Raw genomic sequence first — 19,170 nt, forward strand, 5'->3', positions numbered from 1 at the left:
ACACACACACACACACACACAACACACACACACACACACACACACACACACAAAAGCAAGCACACACACGCCCACTTTTTCGCAACAACAAACACGACCAATCAGACAACAGTGACACACACCAATCAAACTTACCCACCAACACCATGGCTGGTGTGATGGATGTGCTGCGGATGGCGTATGGCATGACGTACATGCTGACGATGACCGTGTGTGCGTGGGCGGTGTTCATGTTCCTCTTCACGCCGCTGGCCTTTGTGTTCCTGCTCCTGCCGTCGCTGCCATCACTGATCAAGCCAGCAGCACCCCGTGCAGGCAATGCCAGTGTACAATCCACAACAACAACCACAACAGCAGCAGCAGCCAGCGCAGCGGCAGCAGCCATTGTCGATAACGCCACCATCAGCCACCTGGCCTGGACATGCCGGCGCTTCTTCCATCAGGGTGCGCGCGCCGTGAGCGTGCTCTGGTTCTACTTTGTGTGCGGCCTCTTCGAGCTGGCAACTAGCATCCGCCTCCGCGTGGCCATGGACCCTGCCTGCCGCGAGAACGAGCGCGCCATCGTCATCGCCAACCACCACTGCCACATCGACTGGTACCCGCTGTTGTGCTTGCTGGCGCGACTGGCGCAGCTGGACCACACCCGCATCCTCCTCAAGGACTCGCTCAAGCGCGCCCCCATCTACGGCTGGGGCTTCCAGTGCTTCCTCTACATCTTCCTGGCCCGCCGCCGCGACCGCGACCTGGGCTGGATCGACTGGGTGCTCTCCTACCTGCACAAGCAGAAGGAGCCCTCCTCGCTCATGATCTTTCCCGAGGGCACCGACTACTCCCCCGAGAACCTGGACAAGTCCAACGCCTTCACGCGCGAGCGCGGCCTCAAGTCGTACAAGCATGTGCTGCACCCGCGCATCAAAGGCCTGCAGGCCATCCTTGCCCATCGCCACCAGTTTGATGCGCTGTACGACTGCACCATCGCCTACCAGTACTTTGCGGAAGACGAACCCCCAATGGAGGCGGCCTTTGTCTATGGCCGCTACCCACCCTGCATCTCCATCCATGTCAAGCGCTTTCCCATCAAGGACATTCCCGAGAGTGCAGACAAGCTCCAGGACTGGTGTATCCAACGTGCGTCCCGATCTGTGTGTGTGTGTGTGTGTGTGTGTGTGTGCGTGTATGTGCATGTGTATGTGTATGTGTGTGTATGTGTATGTGCATGTGTTTGTATGCGTACATGTGCATGTGCATGTGCAAGTGCATGTGTATGTATGTGTGCATGTGTATGTGTAAGTGCATGTGCGCGTATGTGTATGTGCATGTGTGTGCGTCTATCTGTCTGTCTGTGTGCGTATGTGTATGTGCATCTGTGTGTCTGTGTCTGTGTGCTCGTATGCATTCTGCTCGTATGCATTCTTTTGTGCGCTTGCATCCTTGCCTGTGTCTGCTTTGCCGATTGCGACATATCTCATCCCTGCTCGAACCCCCCCCCCCTGTCTCCGCGCGCTCTAAAACTCACTAATCACCCCCACGAACCCTTTGTGGCAGGCTTTGTTGAGAAGGATGCGTTGCTTGATGAGTGTGGCGGCTCGTCTCATCGCCCGATGTCTGGCTGGGCGGATATGAAGGACGCTGATGATCGCGCGCTGGGCATTGTCCGTGTCCGCTACATCATTGGCATGGCCCTTGCCATTGGCCTTGCTGTGATCGCTGGCTACGGGCTCATGCACAGCACCCTGTTCCGTGTGTATGCGCTGGTGGCCACTGCTGCCTGGGCGGTTGTCTGCAACAGGGGGGAGGGCCTTGATCGCTGGCTGGTCAAGCACCCACCAGCCACAGCATAGCACACAAGTCTGTGTCTATATGCATATGTGTGCGCCTGTAAGAGTGCGTGTGTGCTTGTGCGGGAGTATGTGTCTGTGTGCGCGTTTCTGTCTATCTGTCTGTCTGTCTGTGTCTGTGTCTTGAACTGTGTTTATGAATGTCTTTGTTTCACCCCCCCCCCACCCCTCTCTCTCTCTCTCTCGCCCTTGCACGCCACGTCCTTTCGGTTGCCCCTCCCTGTTTTGTTTGTCACGACTGTACACGTTTCTGCTTGTGCATGTGGCTCTTGTCCCACTTGCTGTGCCTGAAGACAGCCGCGGCAACACTTCCCCATCCATCCATTCTATCCTGCCTGCCTGCCTGCGCAATGCTCCCCTCCTTCTTTCCTCTGCCCTCTTGTCTCTGTAGGTCTGCGTCACGTCTTGCCTTCTTCTTGCGTGCTTTGTGTCTTATTGGGCTGCTCACAACAACAAATGAGAAACCCAAAGCAACACTGTAACGACCCAACGCCCCTCCCCACACTCCACAAATGGCAACGTGTAGATACGAGAAGCAACAACCCGCAAGCACGCACACGCGCACACACACACACACTCACACACGCACACACACACGCGCACACACACACACACACACGTGCACGCTTGCATGCAGTGTGCATCCAACACGACAACCCTTGCAAACGATTGAACTGAATCAGCGACAACTCCTCTTGAAACACTCATCAACGCAAAAGGCAAAGGCAAAGCAAAGTAAACGGTGCATGTCAATGATAATGAATGATAAGGATGATAATGGATGCATGCATGAAGATGGGAGATCTAAGCAAGCGAAACAGTCGAGGAGAAAACCTGGGCAAAGCTTCAAACGGGTGGCGGCGCGCAGGAATGAAAGTAGGGGCTACGAGCAAAGGCGTGACGAACATGCTGTTTAGGAAATGGATCAAGTGCAAGCACTCTCACACAGACGATGGAAACACGAGGAACAAAGGGGAAAAAAAAAAGCAAAGAGAAATACGCGAACATGAGGTAAAACTGCACCCAATGCGCGAAAGAAGAAACGACGACCTTCAGTGGCAGTGGGCAATGAGACAATGAGACAATGAATAGCTGCGCACATGCACCCGTCTCCATGTGCGCGTGTGTGCCCTGCGCGTCAGTTGAAGGTGAAGTCGAATGTCATTTCCTGCAGCCTGCCCTGCGTCTCTTCAACAACTTTGTCGCGCTCCTTCTCCTCTCGTGCAATCTCGGCTTCCGTCCGTCGTCGAATTGCATCAAGCTGCAGGCAACACAAAAGGGGCGGTAGCGTGTGAATGCGTGGAGGCCTGTGTGTGTGTGTGTGTGTGTGTGTGTGCGTGTGAATGCGTGTAGGCCTCTGAGTGTGCGTGTCTGTGTGTGCGCGTGTCTGTGTGTGTGTGTGTGTGTGTGTGCGTGTGTATGTGTGTCTGTGTGTCACGTTCTCGCATCATGCGTAACAATGTCAGCTGCTACCGCACCTCCTGGTTCAGCTCCTCCTGTTCCTTTTGTCGCTGCAGTGCGGCCTCCGCTGCGAGCTGAAGCCGCCGCTGTTCCGCCTCCTACCACCATCACACACACACACACACATCACATGCACATGCGGTTGCGGTCACATGTGAGGTCGCTTCAGTACAATAGCACGAACAGACATACACATACATGCGCACACATACACATACATGCGCACAATTGCACACGAACATACGCGCACGTGCGCGCGCATACAAGCATGCATATGCATTTCACGCACCCGCTCTCGCTCGGCTCTGTTGGCTTCGAGCTGTTGAAAGAAGGCCTTTGTGTCGTCGTCCATCTCATCCAAGAGCGCATCAAACGGTTCGCTCTCCTCATCACTGTCCTTCTCCTCGCTCAAGCCGTCCATCGAATTGCGCTTCGTCGCGCTGTTGCGGCGCTTCGAGTTCTGTCGTGGCAAGCACGCACGCACGCACACACACGCACACATACGCACACACACACACACACACACACACACACACACACACACACACAAGAGTGTGGACGGGGAAGGGATAGATAGGGAGAAGAGGCGGCATGTCAGCAAGAGGAAAGAGAAGCTCGAAGAACATGGCACGCACATACATACACAAACACAGTTGTTCGCAAACACACACGCACATACACGCACGCACGCACACACACACACTCCCCGTGTGCTTGCCTTGCGTGTTGAGAGACGACGAAGAAGACTAGGGCGGCGGGCAGGTGACTTCCCGGCTTTGCTGTTGCCCTCCTGTCATCGTCGTGTTGGCATTTATGTTGATGTTGGCGTGATGTTGAGGGCGTACGCGGGAGGGCCCAACATACTGCATCAGGGATGCAATGCACATTTGTTCACTCATACACACACACACACACACTCACACACACACACAACCACTCACATATACACACACTCACACTCACACTCACACTCACACACACGCATTTGTTCACTCGTACACATATAACACACACACACACACATTCAACGTACGTCTCGGCGTGGGCGGGGCGACGCCGCGCTCTCCACATGACCGCTATCATGACCATCATTGGTGCTGGTGGTATTGTCTGCCTTTGACCCCTTCTTGGAGCGCCGGCGCAGCAGTCTGCTTGAGCGGCGGCGTTTTGGCGCAGAGTTGACGCGTGGCGGCAGCGGCGGCGATGATGTATCTGGTGGAGGTGACCACCCATCAGGAACACGTGTTGACTGCTCCCCATTTGGCTGCTGTGGTGTTGTCGCTTCCTCGGCTGGCGGTGTGGGTGTGGCGGGTGGCACAACCTTTGTCTTCTTTGCCTGCTCTTCCTTCTCTTGTTGTTGTTGCTGATTTGCTGCTGCTGCTGCTGTTGTCTCTGCGACTGATAAGGGCGCTGCTGGTGGTGGCGGTGGCGGTGGTGCCACTGTTTCCTGTTGTTGCTGCTGTTCATCAGGCTCTGGCTGTTCTTCCTGCTTTGGCTTCCGCTCCGCTTGTTCTTGCGCTGTTTCCTGTGCTGAGCCACCGCTTCGAGTATTGTCGGGTTGTGTGTCCGCCTGCTCCTCAGCCTCTGACGCCTCTGCAATTGGCTCAATGTCGCTGCTGCGGCGCTGCTGCGGCGGTGATGCGAGTGCTGCACACACACACACACACACACACACACACACACACACACACACACACACACACACACACACACACACACACACACACACACACACACACACACACACACACACACGCATACACGCATACAGAAGTAGACACGTTCATGAGGTGGAAGGGGTGCGGTGAAAACAACAGCCATCATGGGGCACGACAATCTGGAGGAAGCAGTCATGTTATGCAAAGGCACACAAGCGCTCCTTTGCATCTTTCTTCCCGCCGCCTTCCCGTCTCCGTTACTCTTTGCTCTTCAAAAACAAAAATCATGGTGATTTACCTTGTGCGGATGCAATGTCCTGCTCGACCTTTGCATTGGACGTCTTCCGCAGCTGCACACCAAACAGCTTCTCTACAGATACCTCCTCCTCAACCTTGGGCTTCGACTTGCGCTGTTTTCAAGACGTGGGCATGTTTGTTGGGGAGGCGGGATAAGGTGAGTGTTGATGTGAATGCATTGAGCATTGAACACGCAACATGCAACGAAGACACACATACGCGCGCGCAAACACACACACACACAAACACACGCACAAACACACACACACACAAAAAAAAAAATACAGGCACACAAAACCACACCTTCTTCTTCTTTGGCGGGCGTTTGAACTTGAGGATGGTGGCACGCTCCACCTTCGGCTCGAGATGCTTCGTGTTCTTTGGCTCCGGCCGCTGCCGTTCAGAGACCTTCTGCTTTAACAGCACGCTGCGAGAGTTGCGGCGTGTCACCTCAACAAGCGGTGCCGCCTTGCCCTGTTGTGGCTGCTGCTGTTGTATGGAAGGCGGCAAATATGTGTGCGTGTGTGCGCGCGCGTGTGTGTGCAATCGGTGAGTGATAAGAGTCATACATGCACTCAACATACATAAAGCACAAGCACCCCAACCCGCGCCCACACACACAAACAAACAAACAAACAAACAAACAAACAAACAAACAAACAAACAAACAAACAAACAAACAAACAAACAAACAAACAAACAAACAAACAAACAAACAAACCAAACAAACAAACAAACAAACAAACAAACAAACAAACGTACAAACAAACGTACAAACAAAACAAACAAACATCGCCAACACCCCTGCCGCTGTTCCTTACCGGGCCGGCCTGTTCGTGGAAGAACATGAACGACTTCTTGCGTCTGTCGCGGTTCTTGCGTGCGCGCACCTCAAAGCGCTCCAGGAACCCGCGAACAGCAGCCTGCAGCACCGTCGCTGCCGCGTGCATCTCTGGCGTTGCCTCCATCAGCCGCACGTTGCTGGTGCGCCGAAGCTTGCGCCGGAAGTCAGCCACGTTCGCGCCCGCGCTGTCGCCCTCAACTTGGATGGAGCCACGACGCGCAACGGGCCGCGCTGGCAGCTGGCCCACAGAGACGCTGGCATCATCATCATTGTTGTTGTGTTCACCACGTCCACTGCTTGCCTTCTCGTTGTCCTTGTCAGCATTCGCACTGGCAGCAGTGGTGGTGCTGGATGCACTTGCATTTGTACCTCCCTCCTGTTGCTGCAGCGGGCGTGTGGTGATGACGGCACTGCTTCGCTTGCGTGGCGGCGGTGCTGGTGCGTCTGCGTCTGTCGCAATGACGGGCTGCCCGTTCACGCCAAGCGCCGGTGGCTCCTCCTCTGCGCCAAACAGCGGCTCGCGGCCAGTGGGCGGGGCCAGCGTGGCCGTGACGTCATGCCCCTGAAACATGTCATCGTTGACAGGTGACGGAGCACGGGAGATGGGGCGGTCGGCAGCGAGTTTGTTCAGCTCAAACCACCGCGAGCCGAGCAGCTCCACCACGCTAGAGCGCCGGCGCTGGTTTGGACGACGCGAGTCCAGAATGGCGTCGAAGCAGCGCGCCATCTCTGCTGCTGCCGCCCGGTAGTGCACGCGAATCACAGCCTTGGTGTGCTTTGTTGGGTGGAGCAGAATGTCTGCCTGGCACATGGACACGGCGTGCATGAGGGCCTTCTTGCCCTTGTCCATGTGCGCCCCCATCACGTGCGACATGGCGTGGCGGAGCGTGTCTGTGTTGAACAGCCGGATCGTCTGTCCAGCGCACACCAGTCGCGCTCGCTTGGCGTTGATGCACGGGTGGCCTACAAGCCGCGGCGCAGTGCGGAGGTGGTGGTGGAAGTGGGGACGAGGAGCCACGTGAGCAGCGGGCATACAGCACGTACACGAATGCACGTCCACACACCAGCCACACGCAAACACCTGTGCAAACACCTGTGCAAACAACAGCCACACGCAACCTCACGTCCACACCAGCCAAACGTCAGAGACGCGCACGTGCACAGAGAGCCAACGCACCTGGGATCCAGAGAGCAACGGAGGATTCGATGCTGCGAACACGGATATCGTGGAAGGTGTTGTTGACGACATACACGTCGCCATCCCGCGGATCTGTGATGAGGAACACGCCCTCACCATCCAGGTTCAGTGCGTACTTCTTGCTCGCGTGTGCAAAGGGGAGCAGGTTAAGGGAATGGCCCTCACCGGCGTTGCCCGAGCCCGCACGCAGGCGGATGACAGGCTGTATGTGCGTGTGTGTGTGTGTGTGTGTGTGCGTATGTGTGTGCGTATGTGCGTGCGTATGTATGTACATATGGTGAGTGTGGAGCAGAGGAATGACGTGCGTGTGTGAGTGTGTGTCTACCGACAACATGCACAGTGCACCGCTGTCAAAACAAGACAAGACAAGACAACAACAGCAGCAGCAGCAGCAGCAGCAGAAAGTCAAACCGTGCGAGGCCGCACCTGCATCACGCCCTTGCGCATGGTGGTGGATTGCTCCTCGTCCACAAACAGCAGCTCGTGGAAGGGGATCACGGCAGACTCTGTCGGCTGCTCGCTGTCACCACCACCATCATCATTGCCATCGCCATCCTCGCCACCATCACCACCACCGCCGTTGTCGTTCTGGGCACGTGTCTCTGCGGTCGAGTGCACGCTGCTGCCCGTACTGCTCTTACGCCGGTGTTTCCCGCCTCTCGCCGCTTCCGCGCTGGGATCTGCGAGCGAGAGCGCGTACACGTCGCGTTGCAGGTGCCAGCCAGGACAGAACGCCGACAGCTCTGGGAAGCCAAGCACGGGCTCAGCCTGTCCCCTGTGCATAAACTCGCAGAAGCGCGTAATCTGCGCACGCATCATCTCCTGCTCGGATGCGTTGGCGGGCGGAACGGACTGTGAGACGGAAGGCACGGGGGTCTTGAGCACGTCAGCCACCATATCCAGAATCTGCTGCTGCTTGTCCGTGTTGTTCATCAGGTACGCCATGAACGCCTCGCGACGCGCATATGCCCCCAGCGCCCTGCAGGAGCAAGCAGTTGGAAGAAGGGGAGGGGGAGAGGGGGGTTAGTGTGAGTGATTGGTGATGGGTTGGTTGGTGGGTTGGTGGAATGATGATTGTGGGGATTGATGATCGAATCGCAAAACAACATCACCATGCACAGTACAACGCACACACACACACACACACACATTTTTATCTCACGCAACAGAAACACACACACACGTTAATCTCACGCAACAGAAACACACACAACACTAATCTTACGCAACACACACACAGCACAACACTAAGCACATGCAGCACGCAAGACGCAGCCGGCGATGACGCACTTGAATGAGAATTCGTACTGCTCAAACGTCTGCATCATGCCGCCACGGTCGCAACGGAGCGATTGCACAATGGCAGGCATGTGCAGGCGCTGGCGTGCAAGCAACACTTCAACGCCCATCAGCACAGACAGGACAATGCCCGTGCGGCCAATGCCAGCGGAGCAGTGCACAACAAGCGGCTTGTCGTCCTCGGCGCGGTTCATGATGTCGCGAATCACATCAACACACGTCACGAGCGAGCGCGTGGACTTTGGCACGCCGTAGTCCGGCCAGTGGTGCAAGTGCATGTGGCGCACAAACTTCTCCGTGTTGTTCCACTGCAGGCGGATGTATGTGATGGCGTACTCCCGGTATCGCTCTACCTCCTCCACCTCAACCAGCATGCCGCAGTCCAGCTCCATGACATTTGACACGAGCTCGCTGCCCTTGGCGCCAGAGAACTCGGGCCAGTACCGGTGGCACTTGATGCGCCCGTTCTCCACAAGCGACGTCACCATCACAATGAGTGGGCAGTCGTACTCCCACACCATGCGCCAAAAGTGCTCCACGGTGTTGGGCTTGGGCCCCTGCGTCGCAATGTACCGCCGCTCGCCCGTCCAGTCCCGTACCCAGTTGGCGTTGATGAACTCCGCATGCTCCACTGGGATGCCGCGAACAGCGAGTGACGGCAGCCGCACGCGCGTGGCCGGTGTGGGCAGCACGTTCTTGTATCTGCACAGCGGCAGCACGCCCTCTGGCAGCTGGGACACGTCCAGGAGCCGCTGGTCAAGCTGCTTGAACTGCTCTTCGCTGAGCATCGGCCCCATGCACGCAGGACCACTGGACAGGTCCTCTTGCGTCATGTCATCCACCACGTTCTTCACCACCAGCATGCCCGCGTTGCTCTGCAGAGCCGCCAGCGACCGCACAGAGGCGCCCATGTGTGAGCGGCGGTTCAGTGTCCGGGCTTTGCTGGCCTCGGATTCCACATCCGCTTCGTCGGTCTCGGGGAGGTTGGCCGCCTCCGCCAGCATCAGCAGCGTCTGCGCCGCAACACCGCGTGCCATCTGCAGCACGCTGCCCACAGTCGACTCCGCAAAGGCCTTTGTCTGCTCAAGTCGCTTTGCCTCTTCCTCCTTGCGCTTGAGTTCTTGCTGCCGTTTGCGTTCTGCTTCCTCGGCCTGCTTCTTCAACCTCTCCTCCTCCTCCTTCCTGCGTCTCGCTGCCTCCTCTGCCTCGCGCTTGCGCCTCGCTGCTTCCTCCTTTGCGCGCTTCTCGTCTTCGCGCAGACGGCGCAGCAGCCGCTGAAACCGGCAGCGGAACAGAAACCGCCGTACCATGCGGCTGATGCGCAGACCCATCCTGGTGGGACAAGGGGGGGGGAGATGAAGTGGTGGTGATGATGATAGTGGTGGTGACGATGGTGGTGGTGGTGGTGGTGTTAGGAATGGCGGCTGACGTGGCCACTGAGGTGGTTATGTCGTTGTGGTTGCTTTTGTGTGGAGGTGCAATGAACAAAGGGCACACATTCCCACGGCACGCATTTCAAGGTACCACATTGCACATTCAATACACCACATTCTCAATACAACACAACACCACACTCTCAATACAACACAACACAACACAATACAACACAACACAACACAACACAACACAAGTGCACTTTCAACACAAAAACACCGCAGCAACGTACATGTGGTGGAATTCGAGGATCTTGAGCAGCTCTGCCACGACGTTGTAGCGCATAAACACCTTGCTGTGGCCCAGCTGCCAGTCGCCAGGGTTGCATGACACGTGCATCAGCACCTCCTGGCACGCACCCCGCATGTCCGTGATCTTCTCCATGTATTCAAAGTGCACGACGCGGTAGCGCTGAAGAAACTCCGCAAAAGGCACGCGGGTTGCGTAACCTTCCTGACGAATCTTCACCGTTTGCAAAACGCCCGTGTACCGCAGCTGGCGCTCCACGTGTTTGTGCTCAAACACATTTGGAACCTGTTGCCGTGTGGGCTGGATGCAGCGGATGAAGTTGGGCTGCGTCTGCTCCAATTTCAGCACAAGCTCCACCAGCGACGCCTTGAAGTGTCCGCACACGGTGGCCGGGCCCTTCTTCACCGTCTTCGTCAGCGGCAATGAGGGCATCGAATCGAGACGCGTCATCCGCTTGGAGGACGTCTGGCCCAGCACCATGCTCGGTGTCTTGCGGGGCCGCGGCGCGCCCGCCTGCCCGTTGCCAATGCCGTTGCCGTCCTGCTGCTGCTGGCTCTTCTTCTGCTTCATCCTCCTGTCCATGAGCTGCGAGCGGTCTGGGGCAGACGGTGTGCGGCGCCAGATGGACCGTCGCAGCACCGCAATCATCTCTCGCGCGTTCTCCTGCCGCTGCTGCACACGCGACGTGTTGTCCTGCGCAACAAGCGCGCCCGTCTCGGACTGGGACGTGGAGAAGAGGAGGCGGATGAGCTTGTTCTTGCTCTCACGCAGCAGACTCACGACCGACGGTGTCAGCGTATCTCTGTTCTTCTCGATCCACCCGCTCACGTCGTACTGGATGTCGCCTGCAAAGTGGTTGATGGTGAAGTGCAGCGCCTTGCTGTCCTGCGGCTTCACATACAGCTGTGTGTATGCATGTGTTTGCGTGTGTGTATTATGTTCGTGTGCATGCATGTGTGTGTGCGTGTGTGTCGGTGCGTTGGGAAGGCATCAGGAATTAAGCGAGACGACCCGAGAATGTGCCTCAACGAGACGTGACAGGCGCGCGTACATGTGTACACATACAGAAGAAACAACGACGACGACGACGACAACAACAAACAACAACAACAACAACAACAACAACAACAACAACAACAACAACAACAACAACAACAACAACAACAACAACAACAACAACAACAACAACAACAACAACAACAACAACAACAACCCCCACCACCCTTGTTGTCACCCACCCCGTTGTTCGTGCTGCAGTGGATGTGGAGCTTCTGGATCAGGCTGCGGTCGCTGGCGGCGGGGAAGCGCGACTCCTCATCAACAAGGTTGAGCAGCCCGACGGGGTTGCCCATCAGCAGCGTGATCAGCGCTGCGTTGTCCTCGTACCCAACGAGCGTCGCGTCAATGCCTTCTTGCGCAAATTCCTGGTGATCGTTGGGGGGGGGAGGGGAGAGGAGGTGAGTGTGGAAGTGGGGGTGGCGGATGAAACAATGAAAGAATGAAAGGATGAATGAAAGGATGAAAGGAAGAGAGGATGAGGCGTGCGGTGATACAGCAGGCAACTTCACGTAAAGTGATCCCCCAACACACACACACACACACACACACACACGCACACACGCACGCACGCACATGCACGCAAACAAGTCAGGGTGTCGGCACCTTGGCCTGCCAAGCGAAAATGTGCTCGTTGAAGAAGGACTGCAAGTGTTCGTTGGTGATGTTGATGCACAGCTGCTCCAGCGTGTTCGTTTGCAGATTCTCAAACCCAAAGATGTCCAGCACCCCAATCGTCGACTCCTCAGTGGCCTGGCACAGCGTTCAGTTGAAATATGAACACACGTGTGTGTGTGTGTGTGTGTGTGTGTGTGTGTGTGTGTGTGTGTGTGTGTGTGTGTGTGTGTGTGTGTGTGTGTGTGTGTGTGTGTGTGTGTGTGTGTGAGGAAAGCAAAACCCTTTGCATGTTTGTGTGAATGTCAATAAACGGATATGTCACGCACAGGCCATTGCGTTGCCGCCACCAGGAGCAGCACCAGCAAAACAGTGCCCATCAAGAATCACGGGCAGGCACGCACGCTGTAGTCCAGGAAGAGGGCTTCGTTGACGCGGTTGACAATCCAGGAAAAGAGCTTCCCGTACAGTGCCTGCAGACATCGTGAGTGGTGTTGGGAGCGTGGTGTTGGGTCAGGAATGACCGAGTAGATGTCAACGCGCGAAGCAAAACATGAAATATACTCTTACACAGAGCCACACTGGCTCACTCACTGACTCACTTTCTTTCAACCTCACCACCACCCTCATTCACGCCCACATCCGCATAAACACGGCTAATTGGTCAAACAAGACTGCGCCCGCTGGCTGACCTTGGCCATGGCATCACGAGCGTCGCGTGCGGTGGCGGTGGAGTTGTTCTTGAAGATTGTTTCGCCACGCGTAATCATGATCGTCGAGCAGAGCGCGGACCCAAGGTCCTCCTTGTCCGCCCCAAGCAGCTTGGCAACTTTCTCCAGGGACCCCTGGATATGAAGGGTTGCGCAATGGCAGCAAGTCACGCGTGAGAAGGGACAGACAAGACGCCCGTGCATGCGTGTGTGTGTGTGTGTTTGTTTGGGGGGGGGGGTTTGTGATTGTGTTTCGCGTGTTTTGTGTGTGTGTGTGTGTGTGTGTGTGTGTGTGTGTGTGTGTGTGTGTGTGTGTGTGTGTGTGCGTGTGTATGACGTGCAAGTTCGAAGACCCATACACACTCTTACATGTCCTCACATACACGGACGCACTCTCGCCCAACGTCGGCATCCGCGCACACCAAAGCACACCCATGCACGCACCGTGACGTCAAGGTCAAAGAACGTTTCGTAATCGAGGTTGGAGGCGAGCGGGGACTTGCTGGAGGAAAAATCCACATTTCCGGTGCACAGGATGACGGCGAGGGTGGACACAATGTCCTTCACCTCGGCGGAGGAGAATCCTGCCTTTTGCATTTCGTCCACGAGCTCGCTGTACTGGTCGCTCGCGCGCGGTGGGCCTGTCTGCACCGTTGGCGACTGCCCATTCGCACTAGCGGTGGCAGAGGGCGGGTTTAGAGGAGGGGGTGGATGGAGAATGACGTATTGACAATGGGACGTATGATGTGAGCTTTGATTGCGCGCGAAAACGTGAGAATGAACGCAAACGCACACAACCACGAATGAAAGCAAACGCACACACGCAAATACACACAGACACACACAAACACACACACACGCGCGCGCACGCAAAGCACACACACACACACACGCACGCACGCACATGCGAGCATACAAACCGCAGGAGGGAGGTGACGCCGCCGTTGACGTATGCAAAGTCCTTCACATCGCCCTCAATGCCAAGATCGCGTTTCTGGCGCTGGGACAGGCCGGCCATGACGTAATAAAACACGTGGAAGTTGCGCTCGTTCTCGCTCTGCGCGCAATTGCCAGTAGAAGTGGTGGTGATGTGTTGTTGGGGTGGTGGTGTCGTGTGTGAGTAACCGCGTCATACAATAGAAAAAAATCATGATATGGGCGCGTGTCCGCAGTCTGTTAACGCAAACGCAGCGACACACGCACACAAGCTGAACAGCAAGCACATCAAAGGTGAAGCACAAGCACGCACACAACACACACAACACCCCCCCCCCCCACACACACACACACACACCTACACACACACACACACACACACACACACACACACACATACACTACATCAACAACATCGCACGGCACGGCGCAGCACAACACAGCGCAGCGCAGCACGACGAGTGTGAATGCTACGCTCCCACCTGACGCACGACGCGGGACTTCTCGAGGAGGTATTGGGAGAGGCGGGCGCCGACAGCGTGGTGGTGGCGGTCAAACGAGATCTCAACATACTTGCCAAACCGCGACGAGTTGCGGTTCTGATGGACACGGTTTGGGCAAAGGGGGGGGGGATGGGGGTGATGTGAGATGGTGGTTGCTTTGGTTGGCAAGCAGCAAACGCAGACGTAAACACACAAACCCAACACACACTCGCGCACACATCCAATGCAAGAAGCAAGGTACAACGCCGGCATCGATGCTGTGTCCCTTCCCAACCCTCTGGCTGGTTCACAACGTACCATGCGTGTCTGCGCGTTGCCGAATGCCTCGAGCATTTCGTTCAGGGCGAAACGCATCACCTCATACTTGGCGGCCAGGCCCGTATCCCCGCCCTGCACGCACACACGCACACCACACAGACACACATGCACACACGCACATATACAGACACACGCGTGTACAGACACAGCGTACATTAGCAAGCACACGAGTCCACAGACACGCGCATACGGCAACAGAAAATGGATGAGGGTATCATCTCCAAGATACAATTGGTGTGAACACCGCAAAGCACACAGCAGCAGCAGCAGCAGCAGCAGGTGAGCGTGTTCATACACGTGGTGCAGGGGAGCATGTTGACGTACGCTGCTGAGGTCGAGGAGGTGACGAATAAAGTACTTGGCCGTCTCTGTCTTGCCCGCACCGCTCTCACCGCTGATCACGCAACTCTGCACACGCAGACACACACACACACATGTACCATCAGGTGGTGGGGAGGGCTTGTATTAATGATCGTGTGGTCATGCAACGTGCACGCATCGCACAGTATGTGTGTGTGTGTGTGTGTGTGTGGTCAGGGTTGCATCATGGTGCACCTGGTTGACGCCTTCGTGGACCATGGCCTTGAAGGACCGAAGCGCCACCTCAAACACGTGTGGGCGTGTGGAGGGTTTCGTCCGGTCGAGCGAGTAGCTGACGGGGGTCGGTGGTGGTCGTGGTGGTCGTGGTGAGGAGAGGTGGTGGAGGCAAGGAGATGTATGGACGCAGGCACAGCTGCAGTGACATTCACACGCAACACACGCACAACACACACTACACGCACAAACACACACACACACACTGCACGCACAACACACAACACAAGCAACACAAAACACACAACACAACACATAACTTCAAACCTGTTCTTGAAGTCTTCTGTGTAGAGGGGCACGTTTTTGTACGGGTTCATGGCAATCAGAATGTCGCCCACGTGCGTGTAGATGACCGATGACATGAAACGCGTTTCAAGCGTGTTTACAATGTATTCCTCCGTCAAGTCATCGGCCAGCGCCAAATTGTCTGTGGCGCGGTAGGGCTGAATGGGTGGCGAGGAGGGTGATGGTGTTGTGTTCGTGGCAATGTGGACTTGTAAGAACGATGAAAATGAATCTCATGAAACCATGAACACGTGTGTCTGCCCACCACACACAAGTGTACGCACGAGCCAACCCAAGCACAAGCATTCTCTCATACGCGACTGTTCAATGGCCACCACCATCTTCACCACCACCACCACCAGCAGCAGCAGTGCAATCGCTGCCGCATCACTCACGAGTTTGTCGCCGACAACGGATCTGCGCGCGTCGTTCATGATTGCGTTCGCCTCCCGGTCCGTCACATCCTCGCTCGACACTTTGAAGTACGGATGCGCACGAATGGCATTCCTGTGGTGCGTGTATGTGTATGTGTATGTAAGTGTGTGAAAACATGCGTGAGCATGTGCATGCGCGTGGGAACAGTGAACACACGTGTGAACACGCATTGTAAACAAGCAACATCATCGCATCAGCACCAAACAGCCATCACACAACACGCCATTGCACTGCAATCCCCCCCCCACACACACACACACTGCGCACTTTGCTGCCTGCTCGTCGATGCCAATCATGAACTTGTGCTGGAGGAGGTCGTACGCGTGCTGCCGGTGCTCAAAGTCTTTCACCAGACACTCCGATACAAAGTCCTTGAACGTCTGTTGGAAAAGGGGGCAAGGGGTGAGAGTGGTGGGTGGTGTGGGGGGCGATGCGAGCAAAAGCAGCAAGCACGCGAATGGCATTGTGCAGCAGAACGGACACCTTCACAAGCACACGCGCATGCACGTGCAGAGAGAGAGGGGGGAGAGAGAGAGAGAGAGAGAGAGAGAGAGAGAGAGAGAGAGAGAGAGAGAGAGAGAGCGAACGCCCAACCATCAACCAACCACTTCCCTACAACAAACAAGCAAGCATCACAAGCATCACAACAAGGCATACCTGTGTCCAGTGCTCGCTGTCTGCAAGTGCGGGCGGCGGCTGTTTGAGAACACGGTCGCCTGCTTGCTCTGGATCAACGCGACCGAGCAGTGGGGGACCGCCCTGTGCCACCTCAATGGCGGTGATGCCCAGCGACCACACGTCACACCGCTCGTCGTACGAATACCCCTACACAAGGAGAGGGTGTGTGTGTGTTGTGTGTGCGTGTGTACGTGTGTGTTGAATGCGAGTGTGTACGTGTGTGTGTGTGTGTGTGTGTGTGTGTGTGTGTGTGTGTCCGAGTGAGAGAGTTATTGAACTTGCAAACGAGTGAGAGTGAGAGCGAACTTGACACACGGCCACATGGGAGCTAGGTGTTCAACAACAGCATCCACATTGACACACACACGCCAATACATACACAGAATACACACCGGTGGGTATGCGCATGCAGCAATCTCTGGCGCGGCCCAGTACGGCGTGCCAACAACGCCGAATCCGGTCATTTTCTCGTCCTTTTTGAAACTGGCGGCAGTATCAAAGTCTGCCAGGAGAATGTCGCCGCTTGACCGCACAAGCACGTTGCCGCCCTTGATGTCGCGGTGCATGAGGTGACGCGAGTGCATTGCAGCAATGCCCCTGTCGTGTGTGTGTGTGTGTGTGTGTGTGTGTGTGTGTGTGTGTGAGCGAAAGTGCGCGTGAACATCATGTCACTGCGTAGCCGTGAGAGTCGACTCCAATCACACTTCCACACCACCATCACACTCTCCACACCATCACAACCGATGCGACGCCAGACCTGAGGACTTCGCGAAGAATGTACGCGATGGTGTTCTCGTCCAGGCCCTGTCGCGTTCATCACGCGTGGCAACATGTGACCGACCCATCAACGTCAGCGTCAAATCCACAGCGAACAGACAAACAATCATAACCATGTTCACACACGTGTACACACACACGTGCACACACACGTGCACACACACACACGTGCACACACACGTGCACACACAAACACGGCTGCATTGCAATGAGTGCCTCACGTTGGCCATGGGGTGTGTTGGAGAGATGTTGTTGCCTGCTGCGGCCTTGCGGAGGTGGCGTGCAAAGTCCTGCAGCGAGCCGTAGTCGCAGTACTCCGTCACCACCAGCACCGTCAGCCTGGTTGGTGTTTGAGGCGAGTTGTTTGTTGGTGAGCCGTAGGAGTCACACAACAACAAAGCGTTTCGATCGTCCCTTGCTCGCTTGAAACAAACACACACACACACATACAACCATACGCAAACACACATATGCACACACGCATATATGCACAGACATGCGCGCACACACAAACACAAATGCACACAAGTGCACACACACACACACGAATGCACACAAATGCACACACACGCACACAAGTAGGGCACAAAGTGCACAAGCAATGGGATGCACGTACGTGGTGTCACTGGAATTGGAGTTGGAGGAGAGGGAAGCGCTCTGGTACGCGCCGCGGAATCGAACCACATTGTCAACCTCTTGCAGTGCCTCCAGCACCTGTGGATAGACCGCAACCAACAGCAAGGCACGGTAGAACATAGCACGTCAGTGTTGCTGGTCACATCACGCAATATCACGGGAAACCAGTGCTGTCCTCCTGTCATTTTCAGACACACACACACGCACGCCACGTGGTCGCACTGTCTGTACCTGGATCTCGTTGCAGACACGCTCCACGTCATCGTCGTGGTGCACAGCGACCTCGCACACCTACACACAGCACGAAATCAAATGAGTGAGGCTCGAAACTTGTTGCCAGTTCACCCGCAAACACACGCATACATAGACACACGTGCACATGCAACCTTAAAATGCCACGCAGGTGCTCTCACCTTGACAGCGACAAGCTCTTTGGTGCCAAGGAACTTGGCCTCATACACCTGCCACGCACAGACGTACCAAGACACACATACGCACACGCACATACAAAGCACACACAAGGTAAGTACATCCGTTTTGCAGCACGCACTCATGGTGGTCAAAACGCTCGCATGGAGAACAAACACCTGGTGTCAAGCACGCACCTGCCCGCTGATGTGATCCCCGATTTCAATGGTGCCGTTGGCATCTGGCAGGGCTTTGAGGAACTTGGCGGCAGCACGACCCGTCTTGAGCTTCATGCTGCCGTTGTCTGGTGGTGTGTTTTTGTCTGCTCGCTTGCCTTGCCTTGCTTGCTTGCTTCCTGCTGCATGCACATCGACCATTGTGCCGAAATGTCAGTCACAAAACACCTCACACGCATGTTCACACGGCAGAGCTAAACGGAGGCCGCAAACATTCATGAGAGGGGACACCACAGCACCACCAGTGGGGCCACAAGCGCCACTGCTTCACGCCAGCATCGAGGGCAGACTCACGCCCCCCAAAGCGAACACACAAACGTACACCATCAACTGCAACTTTGGGGCGTGGCAATGTGCGCATGTGAACATGACCGCCTCCTTCTTCGCGTAAGCATGCAAACCCCTCCCCTTCCTCTGCTGCTATACACACTTAACCAACCTAGCGTTGTTGCGCAGCAGGCGTGATGTGAAGATGTGATGATACCACCAGCTTGCACAGCCTCCACAAAGTCGGGATGGTCCACGGATGGCACAGCACACCACCAGCTACGACTTGTTCCACAACAAACAAACACACACAACACAATAGAGGCGGCTTTTGTGTTGTTTGTGTCGGGCGGTGTGTGGGAAAGGTGTCACCTTGTAGAATATCGTACCAAGATTTACGCGAAAACACGGCAATATTTGGGTGGGCGGGGGCAAAGC

The 19,170-nt window shown here is 55.9% G+C and overlaps 2 protein-coding genes across 2 annotated transcripts; one reads left to right on the forward strand and one right to left on the reverse strand.

The window, feature by feature from the left end:
• Nucleotides 1-42: 42 nt before the first annotated feature.
• PTSG_08879 (uncharacterized protein) lies at nucleotides 43-2,331 on the forward strand. The gene is made up of 2 exons (XM_004990208.1): nucleotides 43-1,128; nucleotides 1,546-2,331. Exons 1-2 carry the CDS (start codon nucleotides 147-149, stop codon nucleotides 1,839-1,841), a joined length of 1,278 nt encoding a protein of 425 aa, XP_004990265.1. The 5' UTR covers nucleotides 43-146; the 3' UTR covers nucleotides 1,842-2,331.
• Nucleotides 2,243-19,102, reverse strand: PTSG_08880 (STE/STE20 protein kinase). Its single transcript, XM_004990209.1, has 34 exons — nucleotides 18,905-19,102; nucleotides 18,427-18,587; nucleotides 18,235-18,282; nucleotides 18,053-18,112; nucleotides 17,802-17,899; nucleotides 17,407-17,524; nucleotides 17,166-17,212; nucleotides 16,801-17,005; nucleotides 16,388-16,555; nucleotides 15,998-16,110; nucleotides 15,691-15,802; nucleotides 15,278-15,453; nucleotides 14,972-15,068; nucleotides 14,741-14,824; nucleotides 14,396-14,488; nucleotides 14,078-14,194; nucleotides 13,580-13,716; nucleotides 13,104-13,332; nucleotides 12,642-12,794; nucleotides 12,354-12,422; nucleotides 11,941-12,087; nucleotides 11,517-11,702; nucleotides 10,262-11,181; nucleotides 8,587-9,927; nucleotides 7,723-8,275; nucleotides 7,276-7,498; nucleotides 6,076-7,061; nucleotides 5,558-5,743; nucleotides 5,256-5,367; nucleotides 4,333-4,946; nucleotides 4,018-4,089; nucleotides 3,589-3,759; nucleotides 3,317-3,397; nucleotides 2,243-3,099 (listed from the first exon to the last, which is right to left on the reverse strand). Exons 2-34 carry the CDS (start codon nucleotides 18,520-18,522, stop codon nucleotides 2,977-2,979), a joined length of 7,935 nt encoding a protein of 2,644 aa, XP_004990266.1. The 5' UTR covers nucleotides 18,523-18,587; nucleotides 18,905-19,102; the 3' UTR covers nucleotides 2,243-2,976.
• Between the last annotated feature and the right edge of the window lie 68 nt (nucleotides 19,103-19,170).

This window comes from Salpingoeca rosetta, assembly GCF_000188695.1.
Source record: "Salpingoeca rosetta unplaced genomic scaffold supercont1.25, whole genome shotgun sequence".
Lineage (NCBI taxonomy): Eukaryota > Choanoflagellata > Craspedida > Salpingoecidae > Salpingoeca > Salpingoeca rosetta.